We start from the raw sequence: 12,652 nt of genomic DNA on the forward strand, positions 1-12,652 counted from the left end.
TATTTCGAAGAATATGTTTAAGGAGTCTAGTCTCATAGAATTCCATATACACGTTGCTGAGTAAGGGGATGAGGGGATTTACCATGGCCAGGCCTTATTTTTGAGCATAAGATTTGCCTTCAAACACAAACTTGCAATCAGTGACACAACGTTTAATCAGTTCAATGATTACATTCGTGGGCAAGAAGAAATTTTCTAGTTCTTCTTCAAGGTACGTAAGCAAGTCAGGGACAGTGACTCTGGTAATCAGGGCTGTGACATCAAAATTCACAAGGGTGAGACATTTCATTTCTGGACCATTTCAGTAAGATCAACATTATTTTTAATATGCGCATCCCAAATCCTACAACTGTGGGAGTTAAAAGTTTAACGAACTATTTAGATAGGTTACATGTTGCCCAGCCAACTGAACTTGTAATAAGACGAACTGGATTTCATGGCCTACAATCTTAGATCAACCCATAAAGATACGGTAGAATAACCGACCTAGCTTACAGGTGTTAAATTAAGTCATCATTCACCTTCAGCAATGTTTTAAAACGTTTATTGAAATGTCCGTTGATCTGGTCAACGGGGTTCCTAATGAGCGGTTCATACGTTTCATTGTCACTCAATAAATGGTTCATTTTCCGTAAATATTCAGATTTATCTAAAATCACAACTGCTTTAGATTTATTCCTTGTCGAGAGATGAAAAGTTTGATCGTCACTGTGCTCTTCGTATGTTTTTGTGAATCTTAACGGGCAGTTTGGAAACATAGGACGGAGTAAAGGCCAATGTACCATTCCTTTACACATATTGAATGTATCAAGCGTCAGGTCACCATGTTTTTCTAGCATGAGAAACGATTTTGCTAGGTTTACACAATTAACATCCTTAGTTGCCAGCGCGAAGCTTAACCCAGCGCTGCCTACTGGTCACTACTTTATTATTTGCTAGACAGGTTCATAACAATCTCTGGATTTGCATGTGTGGTTCAACCACTCTGTCCTATGAGATTATTTAACTTCCTCGTATGCACGTGTTCTGTGTTCTCTCTGACTCTTTTGAGCTCACTGTAAATATAATGAATCAAGTGGTCCTGCCAGCCTGGGGGAATCATGTTAAAGAATACCGTCTTGGCTCTTCTCATGTCTATAAAAAGCATCTTCTTTCTATATAGTAGTAGTTCATTATTTTCAGTGAGCGCTAACGTGTTCTGTAGTACAGATTTCGGTAGAACCTGTTCACATAGGCACTTGCATAGAAATACTAACTTGAGTGCAGCTTAGTGTTATTTGAAGGGTGAACGTTTGTACGAGGTAACATCAAAAGTCAAGAAAGGAAACAGACGGGAAAAATGGGAGAAGAGTTTTCGAGTGGCGTTCATTAGACAGACAATAGCAGACAGACGATCTTAACAATCCAAGACAAGCCGTGGGGGTGGAAATCTTTATCTCAAGTACTTCCAAGAACTTTCTTTTCAAAGTCTTGTGGTGTTAGGATAATATCATAGTTTTTTTTTCAACCAGTTAGAGCTTCAGATCGATGAAAATTATCTGAGGACTGAGGCATGATGTTTCAGGGATAAATTTTATAGGTAGACAGTGAGAGGTAATAAATGTTAAATGGCCTGGCCAATTTAAGCGGATTTGAAGAGGGGTTTTTGTTATATAATGACGAGAGTTGTTCCCACCTCCTTGACGATTCAAACCTCACATTATTACTCCTTGCCAGTGATTCCTACTGATCCCATTTTATCCTCTCAGCACTTGTGGTAGAGACTTGAACAACAGTGATGGGTGGATCTGGTGTGTCACTGCTGCTGCTGTTGGCTCTCCTTCACTTGTAAGTCTACAGTAATTTGGTCTGCTTCTTGTACATTTGTTTTATTTTACTATGTATTTTGCAACGCTTAGCAAACTTAAGTCTTTTCATAACACCTTGTTATGCTATGTATACACACTGCTTGACGGACGAATTGATAACACATGTGTTCTGCTTCATGTGGCTGTGTCATCATATGTATCTATAGTTTATATTACTTAACTAAAATGGTTTTGGCATTAGTTATTATATTATTAAGAAAAATAAATATTGGATCAATTTCCACTAAGCAGACAGAATAGAGAGATGAGGAAAGACAACATATTTGTCTCTGATATAAGACGATCGCAGAGTCAAAATAAGGTGTTACAGGCTTAAATACCTCTTAATGAAGCTCTCCATTCCATAACACTGAAGGAGATAAATAACACTGGTGAACCAATTTTTAAGCTTATGGCTTAATGCATGGTGCATGTTACTGTTAAATATACGGGAAATTGCTGAGTGAGAAGTGGTCATGAAACGCATAGAAAACTGCGCAGTCAGTATTAAACTACGTGTGTTTTGGTCGCTACGCCATCCTAGAATTGTTTCCTCGTGGCCCATAACCCCAACTCTTTCTGCCTTTACTACACAAAAGGAATGGTACAAGGTGCGGCATAAATTTGTAATGCAGCCCAAAATAGAAATTACACAGAGAAATGATCAAATTTCCCAAGAGGTCCAGTAGCTGCAGATCAACACTTTCAAAAACTACACTAGTACCTGAAACACTGGTGTACCTGAAACACTGGTGTACCTGAAACACTGGTGTACCTGAAACACTGGTGTACCTGAAACACTGGTGTACCTGAAACACCGGTGTACCTGAAACACTGGTGTACCTGAAACACTGGTGTACCTGAAACACTGGTGTACCTGAAACACTGGTGTACCTGAAACACCGGTGTACCTGAAACACCGGTGTACCTGAAACACTGGTGTACCTGAAACACTGGTGTACCTGAAACACTGGTGTACCTGAAACACTGGTGTACCTGAAACACTGGTGTACCTGAAACACTAGTGTAACTGAAACACTGGTGTACCTGAAACACTGGTGTACCTGAAACACTAGTGTAACTGAAACACTGGTGTGCTTGAAACACCGGTGTACCTGAAACACTGGTGTACCTGAAACACTAGTGTAACTGAAACACTGGTGTACCTGAAACACTGGTGTACCTGAAACACTACTGTACCTGAAACACTGGTGTACCTGAAACACTGGTGTACCTGAAACACTGGTGTACCTGAAACACTAGTGTGCCTGAAACACCGGTGTACCTGAAACACTGGTGTACCTGAAACACTAGTGTAACTGAAACACTGGTGTACCTGAAACACTGGTGTACCTGAAACACTAGTGTACCTGAAACACTGGTGTACCTGAAACACTGGTGTACCTGAAACACTGATGTACCTGAAACACTGGTGTACCTGAAACACTGGTGCACCTGAAACACTGGTGTACCTGAAACACTGGTGTACCTGAAACACCGGTGTACCTAAAACACTGGTGTACCTGAAACACTAGTGTAACTTAAACACTAGTGTTCCAGAAACACTAGTGTACCAGAAACACTGGTGTACCTGAAACACTGGTGTACCTGAAACACTGGTGTACCTAAAACACTAGTGTAATTGAAACACTAGTGAACCTGAAACACTAGTGTACCAAAAACACTAGTGTACCCGAAATACTGGTGTACCTGAAGCACTGGTGTACCTGAAACACTGGTGAACCTGAAATACTGGTGTACCTGAAACACTGGTGTACCTAAAACACTGGTTTACCTGAAACATTGGTGTACCTGAAATACTGGTGTATCTGAAAAACTGTTGTACCTGAATCACTAACTGAAACACTGGCTTACCTGAAACATTGGTGTACCTGACACACTGGTGTACCTGAAACACTGGTATACCTGAAACACTAGAGCACCTGAAACCCTGGTTTACCTGAAACACTGGTGTACTTGAAACATCAGTGTACCTAAAACACTGGTGTACCTGAAACACTAATGTAACTGAAACATTGGTGTACCTGAAACACTGGTGAACCTGAAACACTGGTGTACCTGAAACACTGGTGTATCTGAAACACTGGTGTACCTGAAACACTAGTGTAACTGAAACACTGGTGTACCTGAAACACTGGTGTACCTGAAACACTGGTGTACCTGAAACACTGGTGTACCTGAAACACTGGTGTACCTGAAACACTGGTGTACCTGAAACACAGGTGTACCTGAAACACTGGTGTACCTGAAACACCGGTGTACCTAAAACACTGGTGTACCTGAAAAACTAGTGTAACTGAAACACTAGTGTACAAGAAACACTAGTGTACCAGAAACACTGGTGTACCTGAAACACTGGTGTAACTGAAACACTGGTGTACCTGAAATACTGGTGTACTTGAAACACCGGTGTACCTAAAACACTGGTTTACCTGAAACACTGTTGTACCTGAAGCACTAACAGAAACACTAGCGTACCTGAAACATTGGCGTACCTGAAACACTGGTGTACCTGAAACATTAATGTAACTAAAACAGTGGTGTACCTGACACACTGGTGTACATGAAACACTGGTATACCTGAAACACTAGTGTACCTGAAACCCTGGTTTACCTGAAACACTGGTGTACTTGAAACATCAGTGCATCTAAAACACTGGTGTACCTGAAACACTAGTGTAACTGAAACATTGGTGTATCTGAAACACTGGTGTACCTGAAACACCGGTGTACCTGAAACACTAATGTAACTGAAACACTGGTGTACCTGAAACACTGGTGTACCTGAAATACTAGTGTACCTGAAACACTGTGTACATGAAACAGTATTGTACCTGAAGCACTAGTGTACCTGAAACACTGGTGTACCTCAAACAGTAGTGCACCTGAAACATTGGTGTACCTGAAACACTAGTGTAACTGAAACACCGGTGTACCTAAAACAGTGGTGTAGCTGAAGCACCGGTGTACCTAAAACACTGGTGTAACTGAAACACTGGTGTACCTGAAACACTGGTGTAACTGAAACACCGGTGTACCTGAAACACTGGTGTAACTGAAACACTGGTGTACCTGAAACACTAGTTTAACTGAAACACTTGTGTACCTGAAACACTGGTGTACCTGAAACACTGGTGTACCAGAAACACTAGTGTACCTGAAACACTAGTGTGCCTGAAACACTGGTGTTATTGGAACAATAGTGTACCTGAAACACTAGTGTAGCTGAAACACTGGTGTACCTAAAACACTAGTGTAACTGAAACACTGGTGTACCTCAAACACTAGTGTAGCTGAAACACTGGTGTACCTGAAACACTGGCATAGCTGAAACACTAGTATAAATGAAACACTGGTGTATTTGAAAGACTAGTGTAATTGAAACACTGGTGTACCTGAAACACTGGTGTACCTGAAACACTAGTGTAACTGAAATACTGGTGTACCTGAAACACTAGCGTAACTGAAACACTGGTGTACGTGAAACACTGGTGTAGCTGAAGCACTGGTGTACCTGAAACACTAGCGCAGCTGAAACACTAGTGTACCTGAAACACTAGTGTAACTGAAACACTAGTGTAACTGAAACACTGGTGTACCTGAAACACTGGTGAGCATGAAACACTAGTGTAACTGAAACACTGGTGTGCCTGAAACACTAGTGTAACTGAAACATTGGTGTACCTGAAACACTAGTGTACATAAAGCACTGGTTTACCTGAAACACTGGTATACCTGAAACACTAGTGTACATAAAGCACTTGTTTACCTGAAACACTGATGTACCTGAAACACTAGTGTAACTGAAACACCGGTGTACCTAAAACACTGGTGTACCTGAAACACTAGTGTAACTGAAACGCTGGTGTACCTAAAACATTGGCGTACCTGAAACACTGGTGCACCTGAAACACTAGTGTAACTGAAACACCGGTGAACCTGAAACAGTGGTGTAACTGAAACACTGGTGTACCAGAAACACTAGTGTAACTGAAACATTGGTGTACCTGAAACACTGGTGTACCTGAAACACTGGTGTACCTGAAACACTGGTGTACCAGAAACGCTAGAGTACCTGAAACACTAGTGTTCCTGAAACACCGGTTTACCTGAAACACTGATATACCTCAAACATTAGTGTACCTGAAGCAATGGTTTACCTGAAACACTGGTGTACCTGAAACACTAGTGTAAATGAAACACTGGTGTACCTGAAAGACAAGTGTAATCGAAACACTGGTGTACCTGAAAAACTGGTGTACCTGAAACACTAGCGTAACTTAAACACTGGTGTACCTGAAACACTTGTGTAACTGAAACACTGGTGTACCTGAAACACTAGTGTGCCTGAAACACTAGTGTAGCTGAAACACTAGTGTACCTGAAACATTAGTGTAACTGAAATACTAGTGTAACTGAAACACTGGTGTAACTGAAACACTAGAGTAGCTGAAACACTGGTGTAACTGAAACACTAGTATAAATGAAACACTGGTGTACCTGAAACATTAGTGTGCCTGAAACACTACTGTAACTCAAACAGTGGTGTACCTGAAACACTGGTGTACCACAAACACTTGTGTACCTGAAACACTGGTTTACCTGAAACACTGGTATACCTGAAGCACTAGTGTACATAAAGCACTGGTTTCCATGAAACACTGATGTACCTGAAACACTAGTGTAACTGAACCACTTGTGTACCTGAAACGCTGGTGTAACTGAAACACTGCTACATATGAAACACTGGCGTACCTGAAACACTGGTGTACTTGAAACACTAGTGTAACTGACACATTGGTGCACCTGAAACGCTAGTATAGCTGAAACACTGGTGCAGCAGAAACACTGGTGTAGCTGAAACACTGGTGTAGCTGAAACACTGGTGTACTTGAAACACTAGTGTAACTGAAACACTGGTGTACCTGAAAGACTAGTGTAATTGAAACACTGGTGTACCTGAAACACTGGTGTACCTGAAACACAAGTGTAACTGAAACACTGGTGTACCTGAAACCCTGGTGTAACTGAAACACAAGTGTAACTGAAACACTGGTGTACCTGAAACACTGGTGAAAATGAAACACTAGCGTAACTGAAACACTGGTGTACCTGAAACACTAGCGAAGCCGAAACACTAGTGTGCCTGAAACAATAGTGTAACTGAAACACTGGTGTAACTGAAACACAGGTGTAACTGACACACTAGTGTAACTGAAACACTGGTGTAACTGAAACACTGATGTAACTGAAACACTAGTGTAGCTGAAACACTGGTGTAATTGAAACACTGGTATAACTGAAACACTGGTGTACGTGAAACACTGGTGTACCAGAAACACTAGTGTACCTGAAACACCAGTGTATATTAAACACTGGTTTACCTGAAACACTGGTATACCTGAAACATTAATGCACCTGAATCACTGGTTTTCCTGAAACACTGGTGTACCTGAAACACTGGTGTACCTGAAACACTGGTGTACCCGAAACACTAGTGTACCTTAAACACCAACTGAAACACTGGCGTACCTGAAGCATTGGTGTACCTGAAAAATTAATGTAACTGAAACACTGGTGTACCTGAAACACTAGTGTACCTGAAACACTAGTGTACCTGAAACACTGGTGCTTGAAACACTGGTGTACCTGAAACACTAGTGTAACTGAAACAATAGAGTAACTGAAACACTAGTGTTCCTGAAACACTGGCGTTGCTGAAACACTGGTGTACTTGAAACACTGGAGTACCTGAAACACTAGTGTAACTGTAACACTGCTGTACCTGAAACTCTAGTGTAACTGAAACACTGGTGTACCTCAGACGCTATTGTACCTGAAACACTTGTGTACCTGAAAAACTGGTGTAACTGAAACACTGATATACCTGAAACAATGGTGTAACTGAAACATAAGTGTACCAGAAATACTGGTGTAACTGAAACACTGGTGTACCTGAAACACTAACGTGCCTGAAACACTTGTGCATCTGAAGCACTACGGTACCTGAAACAATAGTGTAACTGAAACACTGGTGTACCTGAAACACTAGTGCACCTGAAACACTTTTGTAACTGAAACACTGGTGTAACTGAAACACGCGTACCTGAAACACTAGTGTACCTGAAATACTGGTGTACCTGAAACACTGGTGTACCTGAAACACTAGTGTAACTGAAACACTGGTTTACCTGAAACACTGGTGTGTCTGAAACACTGGTGTACCTGAAATACTAGTGTAACTGAAACACTGGTGTATCTGAAACACTGGTGTAACTGAAATACTAGTGTACCTGAAAAATTAATGTAACTGAAACACTGGTGTACATGAAACACTAGTATATCTGAATCACTGGTGTACCTGAAACACTGGTGTACCTCTAACACTAGTGTAACTGAAACACTGGTGTACCTGAAACACTAGTGTAACTGAAACACTAGTTTAACTGAAACTCTGGTGAACCTGAAACACTAGTGTAGCCGAAACACTGGTGTACCTGAAACACTAGTGTAAGTGAAACACTGGTGTATCTGAAAGACTAGTGAATTTGAAACACTGGTGTACCTGAAACACTAGTGTAACTGAAACATTGGTGTACCTGAAACACCGGTGTACCTGAAACACTGGTGTTCCTGAAACACTGGTGTACTTGAAACACTGGTGTACCTGAAACACTGGTGTACCAGAAGCACTAGTGTACCTGAAACACTAGTGTACCTGAACCACTGGTTTATTTGAAACACTGATATACCTGAAAAACTAGTGTACCTGAAGCACTGGCTTACCTGAAACACTGGTTAACCTGAAACACTTGTGTAACAGAAACACTGATGTAACTGAAACGCTTGTGTAACTGAAACACTGGTGTTCCTGAAACACTGGTGTAGCTGAAACACTGGTGTTCCTGAAACACTAGTGTAACTGAAACACTGGTGTTCCTGAAACACTGGTGTAGCTGAAACACTGGTGTACCTGAAGCACTAGTGTAACTGAAACACTGGTGTACCTGAAACACTAGTGTAGCTGAAACACTGGTGTACATGAAACACTGGCATACCTGAAACACTGGTGTAAATGAAACACTGGTGTACTTGAAAGACTAGTGTAATTGAAACACTGGTGCACCTGAAACACTTGTGTACCTGAAACACTAGTGTAACTGAAATACTGGTGTACATGAAACACTAGCGTAACTGAAACACTGGTGTACCTGAAACACTGGTGTAGCTGAAATACTGGTGTACCTGAAACATTAATGTAACTGAAACACTGGTGTAACTGAAACACTGGTGTTCCTGAAACACTGGTGTACATGAAACACACGTGTACTTGAAACACTAGTGTACCTGACACACTGGTATACCTGAAACACTAGTGTACATAAAGCACTGCTTTACCTGAAACACTGATGTACCTGAAACACTGATGTACCTGAAACACTAGTGTTCCTGAAACACTGGTTTACCTAAAACACTGGTATACCTGAAACACTAGTGTACATAAAGCACTGGTTTACATGAAACACTGATGTACCTGAAACACTAGTGTAACTGAAATATAGGTGTACCTGAAACGCTGGTGTAACTGAAACACTAGTGTAACTTAAACACTGATATACCTGAAACACTGATGTACCTGAAACACTGGTGTACCTGAAACACTAGCGTAACTGAAACACTGGTGTACCTGAAACACTAGTGTACCTAAAACACTGGAGTACTTGAAGCACTAGTGTAACTGACACATTGGTGCACCTAAAACGCTAGTGTAGCTGAAACACTGGTGTAGCTGAAACACTGGTGCACCTGAAACACTAGTGCAACTGAAACACTGGTTTACCTGAAACACTAGTGTACCTGAAACACTGGTGTACCTGAAACACTGGTGTAACTGAAACACTAGTGTAGCTTAAACACTGGTGTAATTGAAACACTGGTATAACTGAAACACTGGTGTACTTGAAACACTGGTGTACCTGAAACACTAATGTAACTGAAACACTGGTGTACCTGAAACACTGGTGTACCTGAAACACTAGTGTACACTAAACACTGGTTTACCTGAAACACTGGTATACCTGAAACACTAATGTACCTGAAGCACTGGTTTACCTAAAACACTGGTGTACCTGAAACACTGGTGTACCTGAAACACTGGTGTACCTGAAACACTAGAGTACCTAAACACTGGTGTACCTGAAACGTTAATGTAACTGAAACACTGGTGCACCTGAAACACTAGTGTACCTGAAACACTAGTGTACCTAAACACTGGTACTTGAAACACTGGTGCACCTGAAACACTAGTGTAACTGAAACAATATTGCAACTGAAACTCTGGTGTACCTGAAACACTGGTGTACCTTAAACACCAACTGAAACACTGGCGTACCTGAAACACTGGTGTTCCTTAAACACTGGTGTACCTGAAACGTTAATGTAACTGAAACACTGGTGCACCTGAAACACTAGTGTACCTAAACACTGGTACTTGAAGCACTGGTGTACCTGAAACACTAGTGTAACTGAAACAATATTGCAACTGAAACTCTGGTGTACCTGAAACACTGGTGTAACTAAAATACTGGGGTAACTGAAACACTGGTGTAACTAAAACACTGGTGTAACTGAAACATTGTTCTCAACTGAATCACTGGTGTAACTGAAACACTTACGTTCCTGAAACACTAGTGTAGCTGAAACACTGGTGTACCTGATACACTGGTGTACCTGAAACACTAGTTTAACTGAAGCACTGGTGAACCGGAAACACTAGTGTACCTGAAACACTGGTGTACCTGAAAGACTAGTGTAAGTGAAACACTGGTGTACCTGAAAGACTAGTGTATTTGAAACACTGGTGTACCTGAAACACTGGCATACCTGAAACACTAGTGTAACTTAAACACTGGTGTACCTGAAACACTGGTGTACCTGAAACACTAGCGTAACTGAAACACTGGTGTAGCTGAAACATTGGTGTAGCTGAAACACTGGTGTATCTGAAACAATGGAGTACCTGAAACACTAGTGTAACTGAAACACAGGTGTACCTGAAACACTAGTGTAACTGAAACACTGGTGTAACTGAAACACTGGTGTAACTGAAACACTGGTGTAGCTGAAACACAAGTGTACCTGGTACACTGGTGTACCTGAAACAGTAGTGTAACTGAAACACTGGTGTACCTGAAACACTGGTGTACCTGAAGCACTAGTGTGCCTGAAACACTGGTGTACCTGAAACACTGGTGTACCTGAAACACTAGTGTAACTGAAACACTGGTGTACCTGAAACACTAGTGTAGCTGAAACACTGGTGTAGCTGAAACACTGGCGTACCTGAAACACTAGTGTAACTGAAACACTGGTGTACCTGAAAGACTAGTGTAATTGAAGCACAGGTGTACCTGAAACACTAGTGTACCTGAAACACTAGTGTAACTGAAACACAGGTGTACCTGAAACACTAGTGTAACTGAAACACTGGTGTAACTGAAACATTGGTGTAACTGAAACACTGGTGTAACTGAAACACTAGTGTACCTGGAACACTGGTGTACCTGAAACAGTAGTGTAACTGAAACACTGGTGTACCTGAAACACTGGTGTACCTGAAGCACTGGTGTACCTGAAACACTGGTGTACCTGAAACACTAGTGTAACTGAAACACTGGTGTACCTGAAACACTAGTGTAGCTGAAACACTGGTGTACCTGAAACACTGGCGTACCTGGAACACTAGTGTAACTGAAACACTGGTGTACCTGAAAGACTAGTGTAATTGAAACACTGGTGTACTTGAAACGCTGGTGTACCTGAAACACAAGTGTAACTGAAACACTGGTGTACCTGAAACGCTGGTGTAACTGAAACACTAGTGTACTTAAACACTGGTGTACCTGAAATACTGGTGTACCTGAAACACTTGCGTAACTGAAACACTGGTGTACCTGAAGCACTGGTGTACCTGAAACACCTAAAACACTAGTGTAACTGAAACACTGGTGTAACTGAAACACTGGTGTACCTGAAACACTGGTATACCTGAAACACTAGTGTACCTTAAACACTGGTGTACCTGAAACACTAGCGTAACTGAAACACTGGTGTAGCTGAAACATTGGTGTAGCTGAAACACTGGTGTATCTGAAACACTGGAGTACCTGAAACACTAGTGTAACTGAAACACAGGTGTACCTGAAACACTAGTGTAACTGAAACACTGGTGTAACTGAAACACTGGTGTAACTGAAACACTGGTGTAACTGAAACACTTGTGTAACTGAAACACTAGTGTACCTGGAACACTGGAGTACCTGAAACAGTAGTGTAACTGAAACACTGGTGTACCTGAAACACTGGTGTACCTGAAACACTGGTGTACCTGAAACACTAGTGTAACTGAAACACTGGTGTACCTGAAACACTAGTGTAGCTGAAACACTGGTGTACCTGAAACACTGGCGTACCTGAAACACTAGTGTAACTGAAACACTGGTGTACCTGAAAGACTAGTGTAATTGAAACACTGGTGTACTTGAAACGCTGGTGTACCTGAAACACAAGTGTAACTGAAACACTGGTGTACCTGAAACGCTGATGTAACTGAAACACCTAAAACACTAGTGTAACTGAAACACTGGTGTAACTGAAACACTGGTGTAACTGAAACACTAGTGTAGCTGAAACACTGGTGTAATTGAAACACTGGTATAACTGAAACACTGGTGTACTTGAAACACTGGTGTATCTGAAACACTAGTGTAACTGAAACACTGGTG

At 41.4% G+C, this 12,652-nt stretch overlaps 2 protein-coding genes across 3 annotated transcripts in view; one reads left to right on the forward strand and one right to left on the reverse strand.

The window, feature by feature from the left end:
• Nucleotides 1-1,825, reverse strand: part of LOC128690806 (uncharacterized) — a 42,842-nt gene extending 41,017 nt beyond the window's left edge. The window contains exon 1 of one of the 2 annotated variants that reach the window (XM_053779529.2): nucleotides 1,699-1,812. The gene's annotated coding sequence lies outside the window, so the exon portion shown is untranslated. Of the gene's footprint in view, nucleotides 1-1,698 lie in introns of both variants that reach the window. The other variant, XM_070088161.1, reaches the window with a different exon arrangement.
• The window catches only part of LOC128690807 (venom protein 302), a 39,582-nt gene that overhangs the window by 8,610 nt on the left and 18,320 nt on the right, over nucleotides 1-12,652 (forward strand). Inside the window, exon 2 of the mRNA XM_053779530.2 lies at nucleotides 1,749-1,827. Within this exon, the coding sequence (XP_053635505.1) occupies nucleotides 1,778-1,827 (50 nt within the window). The 5' untranslated portion in view covers nucleotides 1,749-1,777. The remainder of the gene's footprint in view (nucleotides 1-1,748; nucleotides 1,828-12,652) is intronic.

The sequence above is a fragment of the Cherax quadricarinatus genome, chromosome 24, assembly GCF_038502225.1.
Source record: "Cherax quadricarinatus isolate ZL_2023a chromosome 24, ASM3850222v1, whole genome shotgun sequence".
In the NCBI taxonomy this organism is placed as follows: Eukaryota; Metazoa; Arthropoda; class Malacostraca; order Decapoda; family Parastacidae; genus Cherax; species Cherax quadricarinatus.